General features: G+C 38.3%; 1 protein-coding gene across 1 annotated transcript in view; it reads right to left on the bottom strand.

Moving 5' to 3' along the window:
• ak7b (adenylate kinase 7b) overlaps nucleotides 1–14745 on the bottom strand; it is a 21338-nt gene extending 6593 nt beyond the window's left edge. Inside the window, exons 1-14 of the mRNA XM_078795955.1 lie at nucleotides 14325–14745; nucleotides 12859–12993; nucleotides 12679–12787; nucleotides 11529–11623; nucleotides 10544–10654; nucleotides 9663–9746; nucleotides 9216–9304; nucleotides 7328–7418; nucleotides 6947–7024; nucleotides 5369–5518; nucleotides 3666–3794; nucleotides 3475–3586; nucleotides 1980–2108; nucleotides 1690–1755 (exon numbers count right to left, since the gene is read on the bottom strand). Coding sequence (XP_078652081.1) covers nucleotides 1690–1755; nucleotides 1980–2108; nucleotides 3475–3586; nucleotides 3666–3794; nucleotides 5369–5518; nucleotides 6947–7024; nucleotides 7328–7418; nucleotides 9216–9304; nucleotides 9663–9746; nucleotides 10544–10654; nucleotides 11529–11623; nucleotides 12679–12787; nucleotides 12859–12993; nucleotides 14325–14444 — 1498 coding nt within the window. The 5' untranslated portion in view covers nucleotides 14445–14745. The remainder of the gene's footprint in view (nucleotides 1–1689; nucleotides 1756–1979; nucleotides 2109–3474; nucleotides 3587–3665; nucleotides 3795–5368; nucleotides 5519–6946; nucleotides 7025–7327; nucleotides 7419–9215; nucleotides 9305–9662; nucleotides 9747–10543; nucleotides 10655–11528; nucleotides 11624–12678; nucleotides 12788–12858; nucleotides 12994–14324) is intronic.

Here is a 14745-nt window from a genome sequence, read left to right as displayed (position 1 = left end):
CAACTTAAATAGCAAAAACTTACCACTTCCACACGGATAGGGAGGATAACTATTAACAGTTATTTAACCTTTAACATGAACATGAATCAAACGTAATAATTTTTTCTGGGTACATGATACCATACAGCATCCATATAAAAAACTTACCACTTCCACACGGATAGGGAGGATAACTATTAACAGTTATTTAACCTTTAACATGAACATGAATCAAACGTAATCATTTTTTCTGGGTACATGATACCATACAGCATCCATATAAAAAACTTACCACTTCCACACGGATAGGGAGGATAACTATTAACAGTTATTTAACCTTTAACATGAACATGAATCAAACGTAATCATTTTTTCTGGGTACATGATACCCTACAGCATCCATATAAAAAACTTACCACTTCCACACGGATAGGGAGGATAACTATTAACAGTTATTTAACCTTTAACATGAACATGAATCAAACGTAATAATTTTTTCTGGGTACATGATACCCTACAGCATCCATATAAAAAACTTACCACTTCCACACGGATAGGGAGGATAACTATTAACAGTTATTTAACCTTTAACATGAACATGAATCAAACGTAATAATTTTTTCTGGGTACATGATACCATACAGCATCCATATCAAACATTAAACTTTCATATCAAGGTGGGGGCCTCAAACTAGTGTCCTGCGGGCCACATTTGGCCCGCGGGCCGCGTGTTTGAGACCACGGCCTTAAATGAACACTAACTGGATAATTTTGCCGGCTACGAGATATTGATTTTCCTCCTCTATTTCTACCAAACAGGCTGCATGACAAAAGGATTCACTTGGGCGTGTTGGTTCTATAGCTGAGTCATCCAGTCGCTTTGTCCCAGTGGGGAGAAAGACAATGAAAAAAACAAAAAAAAAAAATGTTTCAGTTGCTGAAGTATAATGAATTATTGACGTGTAAAGTATTTAGAAAATATCGTTTTCTTTGTTGGCTGCACGGCTAGTAGACCTGAGTTCGATTCCATCCTCGGCCATCTCTGTGTGGAGTTTGCATGTTTTCTCCGTGCATGCGTGGGTTTTCTCCGGGTACTCCGGTTTCCTCCCACATTCCAAAAACATGCTAGGTTAATTAGCCACTCCAAATTGTCCATAGGTATGAATGTGAGTGTGAATGGTTGTTTGTCTATATGTGCCCTGTGATTGGCTGGCTACCAGTCCAGTCCAGTCCCCAAAGTTTCCCTAAAGTTTCCCTTTTATTTATTCATTAAACATATTTAAAAAAATATTTAAAATAAGCATTTAAACAAAAATATATACATCTTGTAACATTATGATATTAACTGCTGAGAAAGGAAAATAATTTTTAAAAAGTTAAATATATTGTGAATTAAAAAATTTTTTTGCGTTGGATAAAATTACAACTTTTTTCTAGTAGCATCATGATTTTTTTGGGCTCAAAAATATGAATGATCAAAAATATTATAATCACGGCCGTGCGTGGGTTTTCTCCTGGGCCGCGTGTTTGAGACCCCTGCTGTAAAGTAATATTAGTATACAAGTATACAAATAAAATGTATTATTATTATAAATTGCTCCCTCAGAAATAGTTTTCCCTCTGTCCCAATTCATCTTCGAACCTCCTTCAGAGCCAACAGTGCAAATGGAACTTCCTGCAGTAAGACTACATCATTTGTGAGGGTCAAACCTGGCATGATCTTCTTGTTGTACAAGGAAACAGGAGATGTTTTTCCCTCGTAGTCCTGCTCCTCAACTAAGAAAAGAAATATTAATTTATTCATATGCATGTGAACCTGTGTAACAAGGTATATGTAATAAGGTATATATAATTACATTTATTCGGTACGCAACATTGGGTTACAATTTCCCACACCCTGGTGTGGGATGACATAAATACAGTATAGCATTGGCTGCTACAGGATCATCCAATGTTTTGAAAAGGTTAAAGGTTAAAACAGCCATCTTTGATGTTCTTACCGTGGAAAAGCTCCTTGGCTTGGTTGTATGTCTTTGGAAATCCATCAAGAACAAAGCCCTGGTTTTTGCAGGGGTTCGTCATCAGTTTGTCCACCAGCACCCTCACCAACAGATGGTCATCCAACATCCCTTGGGAGCAAGCACAACACGGACACATATTGCAATCATGGCCGAGGTCGTTATGGCGTTGTTATGGCGTTGTGGTACTGTGTTTGGAAATGTTATATTTTTTTATTGTATTTTTTTTATTTTTTTATTTGGGCAAATATATGAAACATTACAGTGCATTTCTTACATTAATCAAAATATAACTTTCCATTATTTACATTTGTATTCAACTATCTTGTCTTATCTTGTTTTATCTTATTATTATCATTGTAATATTATTATCATTATTATTATCATTATTATTGTTATAATCTTTATCATTATGACCATTATTATTACCATTATTATAATCATTATTATTGCCATTTTCATTTTCAACAGTTTTTTGATTTTTTTTAATTATTTATACGGTTGTGCAGCGGGACTACCCAGCATACCTTGGGGGCATTTGGAAAACATTATATTTTTTTATTGTATTTTTTAAATTTTTTTATTTGGGCAAATATATGAAACATTACAGTGCATTTCTTACATTAATCAAAATATAACTTTCCATTATTTACATTTGTATTCAACTATCTTGTCTTATCTTATTATTATCATTGTAATATTATTATTGTTATTATCATTATTATCATTATTGTTATAATCTTTATCATTATTACCATTATTATAATCATTATTAATATTACCATTTTCATTTTCAACAGTTTTTTGATTTTTTTTTTATTATTTAATTTCATTGTTTTATTGTTCATTTAGTTCATACAGTTGTGCAGCGGGACTACCCAGCATGCCTTGGGGGCATTTGGAAACGTTATATTTTTTATTGTATTTTTTTATTTTATTTTTTTATTTGGGCAAATATATGAAACATTACAGTGCATTTCTTACATTAATCAAAATATAACTTTCCATTATTTACATTTGTATTCAACTATCTTGTCTTATCTTATTATTATTATTGTAATATTATTATTATTATCATTATTATAATCATTATTAATATTACCATTTTCATTTTCAACAATTTTTTGATTTTTTTTTAATTATTTAATTTAATTGTTTTATTGTTCATTTAGTTCATACGGTTGTGCAGCGGGACTACCCAGCATGCCTTGGGGGTGACATGCGACAGTATGTTTAGCTCTTTGTTGTTCATTTATGCGATGCGTTCACTTGCCGCGGCTGCGTTGTGTTTTTTTTTTTGTTGCACCGTGAGCAAGTATGGAGTTCCGCTTGATGCCAACCTGTATATAAACGGCAGTAAGTAGTAACAATTTGAATGTGAAAGTGAAAAGTCACATTTCCTTTCCTAGATGGTGCGTTTGATGTCAAGAATTAAAACCAAATCTACTGTAGAGCGCTACAATACACGAGTCTGTACCTCCATTCTGCTCCAGATTGTCCTTGAAAATATTCAGGAGTTCCTGAGCCTCCGTGGCTAATGGGGACTCCTCATTCTCCGTCTCCGAAATAGTGCTCCTCACCATATGTTCCTGAGAAGGACACCGGATGTTAGCATGGTTGGAGACGTGATGGATGGAGGGGCACATTTAGTCCAAAGAGCAACCTAACCAGTTGCGCCATTGTCTCAGCGACGGCCTCAGTCAGCTGGATGTGATGCAGCTTGTAATGATCACAAATCTGTTGACACAACGTGGTCTTCCCCGCTGCAGGAGGACCCAGGACACACACCCGAATGGGCTGGGAGGAGAACAGGGGTTTGAGATAAGAACATTCATACCGCTTTTTCATCACGAGGATCGCGGGGCGTCTTCGGGTACACCCTGGACTGGTGGCCAGCCAATCACAGGGCGCATATAGTCAAACAACCATTCACACTCACATTCATACCTATGGACAATTTGGAGTGGCTAATTAACCTAGCATGATTTTGGAATGTGGGAGGAAACCGGAGTACCCGGAGAAAACATGCAAACTCCACACAGAGATGACCGAGGATGGAATCGAACTCAGGTCTACTAGCCGTGCAGCCAACAAAGAAAACGATATTTTCTAAATTTTCTTTACACGTCAATAATTCATTATACTTCAGTAACTGAAACTTTTTTTTTTGTTTTTTTTTTTCATTGTCTTTCTCCCCACTGGGACAAAGCGACCGGATGACTCAGCTATAGAACCAACACGCCCAAGTGAATCCTTTTGTCATCCAGCCTGTTTGGTAGAAATAGAGGAGGAAAATCAATATCTCGAAGCCGGCAAAATTATCCAGTTAGTGTTCATTTAAGGCCGTGGTCTCAAACAAGCGGCCCGCGGGCCAAATGTGGCCCGCAGAACACTAGTTTGAGGCCCTCGCCTTGATATGAAAGTTTAATGTAAAGTTTGATATGGATGCTGTATGGTATCATGTACCCAGAAAAAATTACTACGTTTGATTCATGTTCATGTTAAAGGTTAAATAACTGTTAATAGTTATCCTCCCTATCCGTGTGGAAGTGGTAAGTTTTTTATATGGATGCTGTATGGTATCATGTACCCAGAAAAAATTATTACATTTGATTCATGTTCATGTTAAAGGTTAAATAACTGTTAATAGTTATCCTCCCTATCCGTGTGGAAGTGGTAAGTTTTTTATATGGATGCTGTATGGTATCATGTACCCAGAAAAAATTATTACGTTTGATTCATGTTCATGTTAAAGGTTAAATAACTGTTAATAGTTATCCTCCCTATCCGTGTGGAAGTGGTAAGTTTTTTATATGGATGCTGTATGGTATCATGTACCCAGAAAAAATTATTACGTTTGATTCATGTTCATGTTAAAGGTTAAATAACTGTTAATAGTTATCCTCCCTATCCGTGTGGAAGTGGTAAGTTTTTTATATGGATGCTGTATGGTATCATGTACCCAGAAAAAATGATTACGTTTGATTCATGTTCATGTTAAAGGTTAAATAACTGTTAATAGTTAAAAACCGACGCACGCACGGGGATAACATGTAGAGATGGCCGAGTGTGGAATCGAACCCTGGTCCTCGCAGCCTCGACCGCCGTGCCGCCCCTAAATAAGAACATAATAATAAGAAATAATAATAAGAGGAAATGGGTGGCACGGTGGTTGAGTGGTTAGCGTGCAGACCTCACAGCTGGAAGACCAGGGTTCAATTCCACCCTCGGCCAAACTAATTATTTTATGCTGTGTGCTTATGTCTCTAATTGGTTGTATTGAAAAGCACAAAATGAATATGACGTCCATTCTCGGGACGAGGGCATATAAGGGTCCAACAGCGAGTGTATGACTTCTAACCAGTACACACCACCAGTCCCCTCATCTGTCGAAACTCTTCCACGACGTGTTCAATGTTCTCCACCAGGCCAAACTCGCACAACCAGCGGAGAGAAAACAGCTCCTTGAGATGTGCAGCCTCCATGCAAAGGTTGACGTGCATTAAATCAATCTCCGTGATCTGTCGGGAATAACATAAAAAGCAACAGAACACACGCGGATCACCGACCAGTCGGTTGGCAAACCTCGGTTTTGGGACCAGTTAATGCAACACTCAATGTAAACTAGGTTTAACAATACTAATGGGACCAGTTATTCTAGTCAATGTAAACTAGGTTTAACAATACTAATGGGACCAGTTATTCTAGTCAATGTAAACTAGGTTTAACAATACTAATGGGACCAGTTATTCTAGTCAATGTAAACTAGGTTTAACAATACTAATGGGACCAGTTATTCTAGTCAATGTAAACTAGGTTTAACAACACTAATGGGACCAGTTATTCTAGTCAATGTAAACTAGGTTTAACAACACTAATGGGACCAGTTATTCTAGTCAATGTAAACTAGGTTTAACAATACTAATGGGACCAGTTATTCTAGTCAATGTAAACTAGGTTTAACAATACTAATGGGACCAGTTATTCTAGTCAATGTAAACTAGGTTTAACAACACTAATGGGACCAGTTATTCTAGTCAATGTAAACTAGGTTTAACAACACTAATGGGACCAGTTATTCTAGTCAATGTAAACTAGGTTTAACAACACTAATGGGACCAGTTATTCTAGTCAATGTAAACTAGGTTTAACAACACTAATGGGACCAGTTATTCTAGTCAATGTAAACTAGGTTTAACAATACTAATGGGACCAGTTATTCTAGTCAATGTAAACTAGGTTTAACAATACTAATGGGACCAGTTATTCTAGTCAATGTAAACTAGGTTTAACAATACTAATGGGACCAGTTATTCTAGTCAATGTAAACTAGGTTTAACAATACTAATGGGACCAGTTATTCTAGTCAATGTAAACTAGGTTTAACAATACTAATGGGACCAGTTATTCTAGTCAATGTAAACTAGGTTTAACAATACTAATGGGACCAGTTATTCCAGTCAATGTAAACTAGGTTTAACAATACTAATGGGACCAGTTATTCTAGTCAATGTAAACTAGGTTTAACAATACTAATGGGACCAGTTATTCTAGTCAATGTAAACTAGGTTTAACAATACTAATGGGACCAGTTATTCTAGTCAATGTAAACTAGGTTTAACAATACTAATGGGACCAGTTATTCTAGTCAATGTAAACTAGGTTTAACAACGCGAATGGGACCAGTTATTCTAGTCAATGTAAACTAGGTTTAACAACGCGAATGGGACCAGTTATTCTAGTCAATGTAAACTAGGTTTAACAATACTAATGGGACCAGTTATTCTAGTCAATGTAAACTAGGTTTAACACTACTAATGGGATCAGTTATTCTAGTCAATGTAAACACAAACCGATGTCAAGATTATAGCAAAAACCAGGAATCTGCAGATTATTCATTCCTTGCTTTTTTAAGGTACTTCAAAGTTGGAATGTTGGTTGTGACCTACACTGAAATCCTGCTGTAGGAAGACCTCCTCAAAGGGCTTCTTCTGGATCTTCCCTGGTCCAAGTGCTCCGGAAATGGCCTGATGAAAAACAAACATCTGACGTCAATGTCTCTGAAAACGTGACTGATGAGCCATTTCGTTACAGTCAAGGTGTGAAACAACCACAGGGTCGGTCTGGGACCGGATGCAGAAGTCAGACGTCTACCTTGCAAATATGCCAAATGATATCACATTTATGCTGATATCAGACATCCCCGGTGATTGAACATCCTGTGAGATTGATGACATGACTACTGTATGAAGGAAAGAGGGTGGGGGTGCAAATCTAGAAGTAGTCTGCATAGCAAAGGTTAGCATGGTGAACGTATCGGTGATACCAACCTTAACGATGTCCTCCATGGTGTTGTTGGAATAGTCCACAGCAAGCACGTAATGGAGTTTGGGCTGAAGCTCGATTACTTTCTGAACCACACTTGAATGAAAATAGTATCGTACTGATTACGTCAACATTGACACGCGTCAGAATGCAACACTCCGCCAGATTAAGAAAAAACAACATATCGTGTACTGGTACATGCCTCTGCCTGTCGTGCAGGAAAGCAAAAAGTACCAGTCTCTAAGAGCAATACACTTGCTGTATTTATTATTGCTGGTATCCATGGCAACTTCTATACTGTCTGGATCACCTTTATTTATGTATTTGCTTTGATATTAGTTGCCTGTACACAGGGACAAACCCAGTTTGTTTTGGATTTTGCTTTTGCTCAAAACAAACAATGTACAGTTGTGGGATGTATTGAACAAGCAACAAGATCCATAGATCCTTAGATCCATAGATCCATAGATCCATAGATCCATAGATCCACAGATCGTCGGCTCCTCGGATCCACAGATCCATAGATCCACAGAGCCACAGATCCTTGGATCCTCGGATCCACAGATTCACAGATCCTCGGCTCCACAGATCCTCTGATCCACAGATCCTTGGATCTACAGATCCTCGGATCCACAGATTCACAGATCCACAAATCCACAGATCCTCGGATCCACAGATCCTCGGATACACAGATCCTCGGATACACAGATCTACGGATCCACAGATCCTCAGTTCCACAGATCCACAGATCCTCGGATACACAGATCTACGGATCCACAGATCCTCAGTTCCACAGATCCACAGATCGACAGATCCGAGGATCCACAGTTCCTCAGTTACACAGATCCTCGGATCCACAGATCCTCAGTTTCACAGATCCACAGATCCTTGGATCCACAGATCCTCGGATCCACAGATCCACGGATACACAGATCCTCAGTTCCACAGATCCTCAGTTCCACAGATCCTCGGCTCCACAGATCCTTGGCTCCACAGATCCTCGGATCCACAGATCCATAGATCCACAGATACACAGATACTCGGATCCACAGATCCTCGGATCCACAGATCCATAGATCCACAGATACACAGATACTCGGATCCACAGATCCTCGGATCCACAGATTCACAGATCCTCGGATCCACAGATTCACAGATTCACAGATCCACAAATCCACAGATCCTCGGATCCACAGATCCACAGATCTTCGGCTACACAGATCTACGGATCCACAGATCCACAGATCCTCAGTTCCACAGATCCACAGATCCTCGGCTCCACAGATACTCGGATCCACAGATACTCGGATCGACAGATCCACAGATCCTCGAATCCACAGATACTTGGATCGACAGATCCTCGGATCTACAGTTCCTCAGTTCCACAGATCCTCGGATCCACAGATCCTCAGTTCCACAGATCCACAGATCCTTGGATCCACAGATCCTCGGATCCACAGATCCTCGAATCCACAGATCCTCGAATCCACAGATCCTTGAATCCACAGATCCTCGGATCCTTGGATCCACAGATCCTCGGATCAACGGATCCACATATCCACAGATCCTCAGATCCACAGTTCCTCAGTTACACAGATCCTCGGATCCACAGATCCTCAGTTCCACAGATCCACAGATGCACAGATCCTCGAATCCACAGATCCTTGAATGCACAGATCCTCGGATCCTTGGATCCACAGATCCTCAGATCCTCGGATCCACAGATCCTCCCTTTGGCTCCACCTGAACTTGAGCCCTTCTCTCCTCACTTCCTCCCAGTCCAAAAGGATGTCCTGTCATGTCCACCGACCATCCAAATGTACTCGTGGAGTGCACGTCCATTTTCTATCATTTGATGATTGATGATTTGGTGATTGTGTTCTTGTACCTCACCTTGCAAGGTCACGGATGTGAATAGTAGGAACAATGTTGTTGCCGTCTCCAAAGACGGGTATTTCCTTGTCTTGTCCCATCCACGACATCTATAATCCAGAATGGAATGGAATTAAACACGCCTCCTATTGTTGCCAGTTCTGTCAGGACGTGTCCGTTTTTAGGGTAGTTTGATTTGTTGGCGTCCGACATGACAAAGTATGTAAAGCGTCAAAATGGGATTTGGCAGCTTGGGAGAACTTGGGAATACTTTTCCATGAGTATTCCCATACTGTGAGTGTTGTGCTATGTGAGAAACTATTAGACTGAAAGTGCACTGAGCGATTAGACCCAATCTAAAACAGAAAGTGAAGCATTTCTATTAAATATTAATCTCCGTAAAAAGGTAGTTGGAGTGATTTTAAAGAATCTGACCAGAAGCCGTTTTGCATTGGGACAAACTCTCACCTTGAAAAAGAGATGAAGGATCTGCTCCCCCATTCCGTACTGAAGACCCGACGCCACAACATACGTGGAAAACGATGATCTGTCCTAAAAGCAAAAAAGCCAACAACAGACATTTCCAACTATAGCTTTTGTTTCATTTTATTCCTGGGTTTTTGTTTCCATGCTGTCATTCTTTGTTACTTTAAACCTGAGATCCTCGGATCCACAGATCCACAGATCCTCGGATCCACAGATCCACAGATCCTCGGATCCACGGATACACAGATCCACAGATACACAGATCCTTGGAGCCACAGATACTCGGATCCACAGATCCTCGGATCCACAGATTCACAGATCCTCGGATCCACAGATCCTCGGATCCACAGATTCACAGATCCACAAATCCACAGATCCTCGGATCCACAGATCCACAGATCCTCGGATACACAGATCTACGGATCCACAGATCCTCAGTTTCACAGATACTCGGATCCACAGATCCTCGGATCCACAGATTCACAGATCCTCGGATCCACAGATACTCTGATCCACAGATCCTCGGATCCACAGTTCCTCAGTTACACAGATCCTCAGTTCCACAGATCCTTGGATCCACAGATTCACAGATCCTCGGATCCACAGATACTCTGATCGACAGATCCTCGGATCCACAGATACTCGGATCGACACATCCTGGGATCCACAGTTCCTCAGTTACACAGATCCTCAGATCCACAGATCCTCAGTTCCACAGATCCACAGATCATTCTTTGTTACTTTAAACCTGGAATAAAACCTATGGACTACCCGTACATTTGAAGTAAAAATCATCATAGCTGCTCACTATGCATGCAGCATTCCATGGAATAAATAGCGCAAGAAGGAATTTCAAAACATACAGTCTTTCCCAGTTTGGCCACCAATTTCTCCAATTCATAGTGTCGTCTGAAGTTTGGATGGGCTCGTCTTCTTCGAAAGTCATCGTCAGTGAACGGGAGCTCCATCTCACCCTGTGACAAAATAAAAGGGAAGGTAAAAAAATGTATACTCTTAACATTTATACTCTTTTTATTTACAACATATTGCGCAACTGCAGGGTCTTGAGACACATGCTAACTCGCAAACTAGAGAGCTAGCCACCTAAACGGTAGCCTTCAAGTTATTTCCTTTCAACTTAAATAGCCAAAAACTTACCACTTCCACACGGATAGGGAGGATAACTATTAACAGTTATTTAACCTTTAACATGAACATGAATCAAACGTAATAATTTTTTCTGGGTACATGATACCATACAGCATCCATATAAAAAACTTACCACTTCCACACGGATAGGGAGGATAACTATTAACAGTTATTTAACCTTTAACATGAACATGAATCAAACGTAATAATTTTTTCTGGGTACATGATACCATACAGCATCCATATAAAAAACTTACCACTTCCACACGGATAGGAGGATAACTATTAACAGTTATTTAACCTTTAACATGAACATTAATCAAACGTAATAATTTTTTCTGGGTACATGATACCATACAGCATCCATATAAAAAACTTACCACTTCCACACGGATAGGGAGGATAACTATTAACAGTTATTTAACCTTTAACATGAACATGAATCAAACGTAATAATTTTTTCTGGGTACATGATACCATACAGCATCCATATAAAAAACTTACCACTTCCACACGGATAGGGAGGATAACTATTAACAGTTATTTAACCTTTAACATGAACATGAATCAAACATAATAATTTTTTCTGGGTACATGATACCATACAGCATCCATATCAAACATTAAACTTTCATATCAAGACAGGGGAGCTTTTTTATGAAATGTGAAGTGTGCATGTGATGTATTGTCAATACTTACCGAATTGGCTGCCTTGCTGCACGCCCACGTCATCACCGTAGAGATGAGGATGAACATCTTTGGTCGGGTAAAACTTGATATTTTACTGTGGAGGGCTGAAAGATGACAAAACAGAAAACAGCCCTTTAAGATGTTGGGAAAGAATGATTTGGTCCCCTGCTGATTCTCCAAGTTTAAAGTCCAAAATCCTTAAGAATTTCACAGAAAGATACGGAATATCAAGTAGAAATAGCAGAAAAAACATGACATATTTATTTCTATTTGTTCGGTATTTGTGTCAGTAATGTCTCTTTAAAGACGAGTGAATTGTGTAGTTCTGAGCTGCTGTTTTAAAGTGCGGGTTCTAGAGGGCAGCGGCGTTCTGCAGGCTTGGTTAGAGCCAAAGAAGAAGTGCTGAACTGTTCATGCTATGTTTGGGTCTATGTTACGGTTTATTTGTGTCTAATATGTATTATTTTGTGTCTATATTTGGTAATATGAGTGTAAAGGTGACTATAGGGGTGTTAGGTCAGGGCTCTAATAATGTTACAAACCGAATTTAGAATGTAACGGTAATGGTAATGGTTTAATTTCATTTGAACATGCATCAGATTCCAATTGAGTGCATCCCATAATCAGTTCCCAGTTCCACATGTCCAAAAGGAGTAGGAAGAAGCAAAGCTTATTAAATCCTACCCCTCCATCTGGTACTTTTACAATCACTAACTGTTACATTTGTTCACTTCCTGCTTTCTTAATTTAATTTAATTTAATTTAATTTAATTTAATTTAATTTAATTTAATTTAATTTAATTTAATTTAATTTAATTTAATTTAATTTAATTTAATTTAATTTAATTTAATAAATGTAATTTAATGTAATTTAATAAAATAAAATTAAATAAAATTAAATAAAATTAAATAAAATTAAATAAAATTAAATAAAATTAAATAAATTTAATTTAATTTAATTTAATTTAATTTAATTTAATTTAATTTAATTTAATTTAATTTAATTTAATTTAATTTAATTTAATTTAATTTAATAGCAAACATCAACTACTTGTATTGTTTCTTGAATTAGCTCATCGTTTCTGCTGTTAGCAAACAGCATGATTTTAGTTAGTTAGGAATTTTACCTATTTGACCATCTATCAATCAAATTGCCTACCTGAAACAGCCCAGCTGGCCTCGTCCACATGCTCAGGATGCTGGGTAATATTATAGATGACGATGTCACACTCCAGAAGTTTTCCAAGAATCACATCCCGACTCAGTTGCTTCCAGACAAAAAGTAAGCTGTAGTCTTTCAGCAGTTCTGGTTAGATTTGTGTGTTGATGAAATGTTTACCATGTACGCTTCCAGCAAATATGACGTGTCCTCCTCCGAAGCCTCGGCTAGGGTCCCAACGACCGGGTAGCTTTGTACTTTCCCAACCTCTTTGTCAGCCGTCGCAGCGGATTGAAGCGTTTGCTTGGAAAGGCACTGTCAAGTAGGAACACGTCAACGCAGTTGACATTCGACAATCATTCCCATTCCAATTAACACTTAAGAACACGGAACGTTTTGTGCTGAAAGGAAAACCACACCCTCAAACCCAGGATAATTTCCCAGAAATATATTTACATATTCATAGTACCTTGGTTAACGTCTGCAAAAGTTTGACCTTGGCTTGGATTTGGTTTGTTTATGTCGCCATCTTGGATCACGCCACATTTTAGGACAACAGCGATGTTTATATCACAGTTGTAGTAAAAAAAGAGAAAACTGAAGGACCGTACTGGGACATCCCAATTTTACAACCTAAAGCAGGGGTGGGCAAACTACGGCCCGGGGGCCACATCTGGCCCGCCAAGTGTTTGAATATGGCCCGCCCAATCTTTCCAAAGTATTTCATTTAAACCTGAGCCAACCTTTTGATGGTTTTATCAATTTCGGTTTTTGACATGGTCTGTTGTTTACAAAGTGCTCCTGAAAAAAGGGACACAAGCACATAATAATAATAATAATAATAATAATTATTATTATTATTAGATTATTATAATTATTATTAGAACTATTATGATTATTATAATTATTATATTAATACTAATTATTATATTAATTATATATAATATTATTGTTATATTTGCATATTTTACATAATAATAATATAATAAATATTATTTTAATTTTATTGTAATTATTATAATATTTTATGATTTTTAAAATATTTAAATCTAAATATAAAATAATAAATAATAATAGCAGATTGCATGACAATTTTACAGATACAATAATATCAGGTGGACTGTTACGTGTAAAATATATAGTCTGCCCCCCCCCCCCGTAAATTTTGTCATATCAATGCGGCCCGCGAGTCAAAATGTTTGCCCACCCCTGATCTAAAGGGAAGGTACGTACAATCGTACAGGCGGGATGTACATACTACTACAGTTCCCGCGTCACAGTCCTATCAACCAGAGTGCCACAATGCCGATCCATCAAATGTCAGCATGAAAACACAAGGTAGTTTTGTAGTAGACTCCTTTATTTGTTAGGCTTTTATTTTGAAGCTTACCCCGATCAGGAAGTCACATCGTGCTCGATTGATGCTACGTAACTAGACAACAGTACTTACGATCTTTTAAGTAAAAAAAAGTAACAAGACTACATTTTACATGTCTCAGCTAATTTATGACAATAATTATAGTCAGCCTTGGGGACCTTTTAGTGGTGCTTGGGCCGTCCGGAGTGACGGATTGCACAAACCGAATTGAAGGCCATATTTAAAGTGTCGCCATTGATTTCTATATAGATTATACAAGTGGATTTACCTTGGCGATATTTTTTGATGCATATGAATCTACGTCGTTGATAAAAACCCGCCTCGGCGCCCGTTTTCCTTTCACCATCTTCGTCGCGAACTTCCGCCAATGTCTGTATTCCGTTGCCATGGTTACCGAGGAGCCGGACGTTTCCGCTATCCGGAGGTTACTTAATTCAGAGAGTCCAACACGGGTTAATTGTGGCTTTTGCTCAGGAAATTAATTAAGCCATAGTTTAAGAAGAGTGGTGCAAGAAGGCAAAGGTATGCCGAGACTATTAACTCGTTTTACTTCCGTGACGTTTCCCCTTTGGGTTGCGTCAGTACACGTTGGGAAAAATAACCATGTATTTTATATTTTTTATATTTTCTTACGACATACAGAAGATAAATTAAAGTACAAAGGGAGAGAGGTGCTAGATCGATCCAAA

This window comes from Doryrhamphus excisus, linkage group LG14 (genome assembly GCF_037039965.1).
Source record: "Doryrhamphus excisus strain RoL-2023G ecotype Guam linkage group LG14, RoL_Dexc_Guam_v1.1, whole genome shotgun sequence".
Taxonomy (NCBI): domain Eukaryota; kingdom Metazoa; phylum Chordata; class Actinopteri; order Syngnathiformes; family Syngnathidae; genus Doryrhamphus; species Doryrhamphus excisus.
The sequence above is the reverse complement of the archived record's forward strand: the minus strand, read 5'-3'. Positions and strand labels throughout refer to the sequence as shown.